The 6954-nt window shown below is 45.6% G+C and overlaps 1 protein-coding gene across 2 annotated transcripts in view; it reads left to right on the top strand.

The window, feature by feature from the left end:
- LOC106572508 (retinoic acid receptor gamma-A) overlaps window positions 1–6218 on the top strand; it is a 132494-nt gene extending 126276 nt beyond the window's left edge. For both annotated transcript variants that reach the window (XM_045696298.2, XM_014146737.3), the window contains 5 exons: window positions 315–478; window positions 1144–1320; window positions 2009–2213; window positions 2485–2643; window positions 3041–6218. In XM_045696298.2, coding sequence (XP_045552254.1) covers window positions 315–478; window positions 1144–1320; window positions 2009–2213; window positions 2485–2643; window positions 3041–3420 — 1085 coding nt within the window. In that variant the 3' untranslated portion in view covers window positions 3421–6218. The remainder of the gene's footprint in view (window positions 1–314; window positions 479–1143; window positions 1321–2008; window positions 2214–2484; window positions 2644–3040) is intronic.
- Window positions 6219–6954: the final 736 nt, after the last annotated feature.

The raw sequence follows: 6954 nt of genomic DNA, 5'->3' as shown, positions 1-6954 counted from the left end.
GGGTACTGGAGTGGTTGAGGTGGTTTGTAAACAGGGCTGAAAAGTGACTGGTAGCAGGAATACCTCAATGCAGAGGGGGAGGAAGAGAATGGGAGATAGTGTCATCACTTTGTTTAATGAAGTACTGTTATAAGCTGTATTGTATACTATGGCTTAATAACTGGTTTGTAACATCACTGAATTGCGGAGCATCAGTGGCTAGGCCTACATATCATGACTGATCCATGTTGTCACTGAGATTCTTATTCACATGTTGTGTGTTCCTCCTCCTCCTCCTCTTCCTCCTCTTTCCCCCCCACCTCCCCACCCCACAGCGGTGCGTAACGACAGGAACAAGAAGAAGAAGGACGTGAAGGAGGAGTTGGTGTTGCCGGAGAGTTATGAGCTGAGTGGAGAACTGGAGGAGCTGGTTAACAAAGTCAGCAAGGCCCACCAAGACACCTTCCCCTCACTGCTGCAGCTGGGCAAATACCACACCGTAAGTCTCACACATTTCTCTGTTTCAACATACGGACACAAATGTGCTATGAACATGTATACTTTCTCAACTCAAATGGACACTTTAGGGTAAATCTTATTTCTCCAATGGCCACTGTGTGAGAACAGGGGTAAGGTGATCTGTTGGTGTAAAGTAAGACTGTGAGAGTATTCTACCTGGTTGGCTGATGGTCAGTCAGTGATATTATTATTCTAGCTGATTGATGTCTAGTCAGACAGCCAGATCCTCCGTGATACAAGTCAGTATTCGATGTCCATCCATGTCTGAGGACGATGGGAGATGACATGGAAAACGGCCACTAGGGGCAACAGTGAGCCCTGTTACCTTGAAGTAGGTTCTGGTTTTGCTAGGGCGTTGTGGACGTGGATGGTGGATGGGCGTAAGCATCTGCCTCTTGTGCATGTTTGAATCCTGCGATAGAAAGTTGTTTTTTAGATTTGAGTTTTAAGCCTATCCTTAACCCTTACCTTACCCATTCAGAGTTTATCCCTAACCTGAAGATTCTGGAGTTTGAAATGTTACGTTTGACAAACATGGATGGACGTCTAATTCTGATGTGAGACTGTGAGAGCTAGTTGAGTAAGAACCCTGTCTGTCTCCGCCATGCTCATAATATATCTCTCTGTATCTCTTCCGTCCTCCAGAACTCCAGTGCAGAGCAGCGCGTGCAGCTGGACCTGGGGCTGTGGGATAAGTTCAGTGAGCTTTCCACCAAGTGCATCATCAAGATCGTGGAGTTTGCCAAGCGCCTTCCCGGCTTCACCACCCTCACCATCGCTGACCAGATCACCCTCCTCAAATCAGCCTGCCTGGATATCCTGGTACTTACCTGTTTTTTCCCATCCCCTCAACCCCCTCTGTGTTATCAAATAAAGTCTCATCAGTCATAGTTGAGATCTGTGAAAGGTTCCCATTATTGGTACTCAGAAAGCCATGTGTAAATGTAATGATAAGAGGACAGTGCCTCTCAGTGGATAGAGGTGGCATTGCAAGAATAACTTTGCATGTCGGCTCATACTGTTGGGAGGGAAATTTGAATAGCTGAAGAGGTTTTATGGACAATAGATGTAGAACAAATGAAATTGTATTGGTCACATACACATGGTTAGCAGATGTTAATGCGAGTGTAGCGAGTGTAGTGAAATGCTTGTAAACATAGCCTACTATATGGATCACACTTCCTGTGGTATGCACTTCCTGTGGTGTGCACTTCCTGTGGTATACAGATAATCGATTTTATTTATGGTATACTTCCCCCTCTCTTTCTTTCTCTGTCTTCATCCCCCCCCCCCCCCCCCCCCCGCTCTCTCTCTCGCTCTCTAATTCTATCTCTCAATTCAATTTAAGGGCTTTATTGGCATGGGAAACATATGTTTACATTGCCAAAGCAAGTGAAATAGATAATAAACAAAGGTGAAATAATCAATAAAAAATGTACAGTAAACATTACACTCACCAAAGTTCTAAAATAATAAAGACATTTCATATGTGTCTCTCTCTCACTCCTAGATGTTGAGGATCTGCACCCGCTACACTCCAGAACAGGACACCATGACCTTCTCAGACGGGCTGACCCTGAACCGGACCCAGATGCACAACGCAGGCTTCGGCCCGCTCACAGACCTGGTGTTTGCCTTTGCTGGCCAGCTGCTGCCTCTGGAGATGGACGACACAGAGACGGGCCTCCTCAGCGCCATCTCCCTCATCTCTGGAGGTACTGCACCCTGAGGGGATTAACATGATTCTACTGCCAGTCAATAATGTTAAAAGCACATACAGAGCTAAATGTCTTTGAGGTGTTAGGCCGGGATAACATCCTCACTCAGTTACAATACCAGTAGAAATTTGGAGGTAAAATAGTTTAGATACACTATACTTTACACTTCGTCAATTACATCAATCAGCAATTACATCAATCCTAGTGTGATGGATGGGTCCTGTTGATCATGTATATAACTCTGTCCTCTCCCCCATCCGTCCCTCAGACCGTATGGACCTGGAAGAGCCCCAGAAGGTGGACAAGCTGCAGGAGCCCCTCCTAGAGGCCCTGAAGATCTACGCACGTCGCAGACGCCCCAACAAACCCCACATGTTCCCCCGCATGCTGATGAAGATCACTGACCTCCGAGGCATCAGCACTAAGGGTCAGTATTAGTACAGTGGATTAGAGTCAAGAATTGTCCGTTAGAGCACCTGTAACACTGTCTCTTCCCACACATTGAAGATATGCTAAGATTTGGACCAAACTGTCTTGACACACATTGAAGATATGCTAAGATTTGGACCAAACTGTCTCGACACACATTGAAGATATGCTAAGATTTGGACCAAACTGTCTTGAACATCAAGGGTGGGTTGTAGACTTTTTTCTCTCTCCGTATTTTATTATTTTTCTGACAGGACAGTTAGAATAAGATTGGGACACAGGAATTGGAGAGAGTACAGAATGGAAGGGCACAGACAGGAGAAGAAGAGCCAAAAGGAATCACTTTCCAGATATGATGCCAACGTTTGTCTTTTCTCTTTGTCCTGTCTGTACAGGGGCAGAGAGAGCCATCACTCTGAAGATGGAGATCCCAGGCCCCATGCCTCCTCTGATCAGGGAGATGTTAGAGAACCCAGAGGCCTTCGAGGACCAAACAGAGAGCAGTGGAGAGAGCTCCCCACTGCCTGCCTCTCCACCCGTCCCACCAGCCTCCTCCAAGCCCCCCACCACCATGAAGACTGAGGCTGAGGACGAGGAGGACAGCTGGGGGACAGAGAATGGCAGCGAGCCTTCCCCAGAGGAGGAAGATGAGGATGACTATGATGATGGGGAGGAGGAGGATCGGGACAGGGGCTCGGACAGCGAGGGGGAATCCTGGGCTCTGGAGGGTAGCAGTGAAGGGGCTAGAAAGAACCATGCCGGGAGGGCCCAGTGAGGAGTAGAGAAGATCACAGACATGGAGACTCTACACTCAAACACACACACTAACTGACGTAATCATACACACACACACACACACACACACACACACACACACACACACACACACACACACACACACACACACACACACACACACACACACACACACACACACACACACACACACACACACCATACCCCTTCCAGTGCTGGCCCTCCCTAACCTTCTCATCCCCTCTATCTCCCTAATGCACATCCGTCTCTCCAGGCAGGACATTACAGGACAGGACAGGACAGGGCAGGGCAGGACAGAGCAGGACAGAGCAGAACAGGGCAGGACAGGACAGGACAGGACAGAACAGGACAGGACAGGACAGAGCAGAACAGGACAGGGCAGGACAGGGCAGGACAGAACAGGACAGGACAGGACAGGGCAGGACAGGACAGAGCAGAACAGGACAGGACAGAACAGGACAGGACAGGGCAGGACAGGACAGGACAGAACAGGGCAGGACAGGACAGAGCAGAACAGGACAGGACAGGACAGGACAGCAGAGCCATATGGTTGCCTGTATAGACACTATAACTCAGGTTCCCTGACTCGCAGGTTCTTGACAAGTGCCATGCAGAGAGACTATAATAAAACGAGAGACGGCGAAACCACATGATGCAACCGTCTGGACTTGTGACTCGTGATATAGAGAAGAGAGAAGATGACAAGAATACTATCTTTGACAAAGCAAATGTCAATGTTTTACTATCTTCTTGTTTGTATCTATATAGAGGAATGTCCAAACCAGACAGCATGAACTGAACAGTAAATCCGGATGCAAAGCAAAGCACACTTCTCAAAAAGAAATACAGACTGTAACCAAACTGAAAATGCTAATTAATTTGGTGGGCTTTTAAAAATGGTTTAATTTCTTCTTGTTTTATTTTCTTGATTTTTATTTTTATTTCAATTTATGAATAAGTCCATACATATCTATATACCATTATATTATTAGTCTTTGTTTGTAATCCTGGTTTTGATTTCTTCAGATGAGGTTTTGCGTTTGAGGAGTTTTCCAGCGGCGATGCCCAGAGAGATTTGGAATCAGAATCAGAACCGGCATAGCGCTACCTGAATCTCCTTTCCAACTGGTGTTTTTTGAGCACTTTTGCTCGCCGTAGATGTCAATGATAATCAACTCAGTAATGTTAACTTGTGTTACAGTGACTCAAGTTGTGATTTGTTGTTATCAGGGGACTGGCATTAATCCATGTGCTTTCTTTCAACACAAACTATGCTGCCGATTGGACGTGTGTCTTTGTGCCAAAGTTCACAACTCATTTTCAGAAACAGAGAGTCAGTGACCCTAGACACCAGCCAGTGCTCACACACACATCAAATCTTCACGCCTAAATTAGACACACAAACACACACACATACACACACTAAATCTGGGACCTGTAACAGATGTGCCATCTTGGTTCGGGTGCTTAGACAGAGATTGACACTTGGCCGTATATGTAGCACTTTGATATCCTGTATTTAAATCAGGCACCGCTAGCAAAGTAAGTTACAATACAATACAATACAACTTTATTGTCCAATATTGACAGTACCGTCACTGCCAATCTTTTCTCAACAGAAATCATCAGATGTCTGTCACATTAAATAACTATTTGACGACGTGCACAAGCAGACACTCTTGCGTACACAAAAACACACACACCCACACCCACACACAAACACACACGCACAACCAGGATCTGTTATGGACAATGACATGGAAACAGACTTCTCAGGGCTTCTCTGTAAGGACCAAACCCTAGCGTGTGCGCTAGAAACAGGCAATATTTATGTGTGTATTTTTGACTCAGTCAATTGGATCTGTCCAGTTAACCCCTATCTCTGTGTACATAGAAGATATATGACTCGTCTACAAATGGTCTGGATGCCAGTCTATTACCCTTTTCACACTATCATGACAACCCAACCCAAACTGTGCTGACTTCACATTGTCCTTCAGATCATGGTTCCAACAACTATGGTGAGTGCATAATTAGACCATTAGCTCTGTACAGCTCAGTTGGCTTGGCTCACTAGTGTGAAAAGACCAAACCTGTTGCAGACCAGATTTGGCCTGCAGCATTGTCACTGCCCTGCCATGCCTGACCTGTGCTGCTGGCATCCAAGAAACCAACTGCCTTCTCATCTAAAAGCCATTATATCATCATGTCTTTGTAAGGTTGTATGATGTTCTCTCTCTCTCAGCGTTTTGTGTTCTCATGTTTCATTTCTTCTCAATCGTCTTTGTTGCCAAAATGTCTCAGTCAATATGTAACCAGCTGGTCATAATGCAGCTGGCTGGCTACATACAGTACAGAGGTTTGTATGCAGTCTCTCTGTGAAGCAATATGAACAGGAATGACAGCCTCCCAGCAGTAGAGAGAGAGTGACCTACCGTACAGTACTCTCTGAATGTGGGCCTCCTGACCTGATTTGAGTGTGTGTTAATGCTTTAACATGTCTCCTCTGCCATTGGGTGAATGTTCTCTGTGTGGTGCTGTGATGTCATACGGCGCCGAGCGGAGCAGAGAAGCGAGGTTTGATGACCTCATCACCGCTCCTCTATGTCTGCCCTGCCAGGCATTCATGATGCAAACACAACGCTGAGATGATGTTGTTGCACAACGTTGTGACAACATGGTTCTGATGCAGGTATTATTTTCTGTAAAACACAGCCAAGGTATTGTCCAATTTTCTGTTCATACCAACTCATACAAAGAAAAAGCCATATAAATAAATTACTTTTGTGAGATTAACAGATTATTTTATTGTGTTACTTTTACTTTCTGTTTTCATCTGTGTTTATAGTGAATGTTTGAACAATTGGTAGTTTCCTTATATCTCGGAGGGAATAACCATAGAGATCCTATTAAATGACAATATCTATCACAGCGCTGGCTGACCATTGTTGATCAACTGCCCTTACCAAAATGGCTGACCATTGTTGATCAACTGCCCTTACCAAAATGGCTGACCTTTCTATACTGTCATAAGAAGGTTCATGTCCATTCTATTACGGGAATAGCCTCGACTCTGAATGGGAAAATGTTTTGTCATGTGTTATGACATGTTATATTGCACTTACAACACTGTTATGAATGTGTTTTAAACTACACTTCCAATTATGTGTTACCAGGTTTTTTTTATGATAGCCCCGCCCCTTCACCAGCAGTGAGCCGTGAGCCTGGGTACAAGACCACTGGGTACAAGACCACTGGGTACAAGACCACTGGGTACAAAACCACTGGGTACAAGACCACTGGGTACAAGACCACTGGGTACAAGACCACTGGGTACAAGATCATTTCAGTGACGTGATCACATCTCAGCACAGTGAATAACAGTAGAGGGCAGTCTTGCACTGTGGCTACACAGGCCAACCAGCGAGCAGTGCCAATGTAGACCAACCCCGCATATAGAATAGGATGAAGCAGACACTTTAATAGGTCATGAGATGTGTCCCAAATGGCACCCTACTCCCGACATAGTGCA

The sequence above is a fragment of the Salmo salar genome, chromosome 15, assembly GCF_965601325.2.
Source record: "Salmo salar chromosome 15, fSalSal1, whole genome shotgun sequence".
Lineage (NCBI taxonomy): Eukaryota > Metazoa > Chordata > Actinopteri > Salmoniformes > Salmonidae > Salmo > Salmo salar.
Note: the sequence above shows the minus strand (reverse complement) of the source record. Positions and strands in the feature narration are given on the sequence as shown.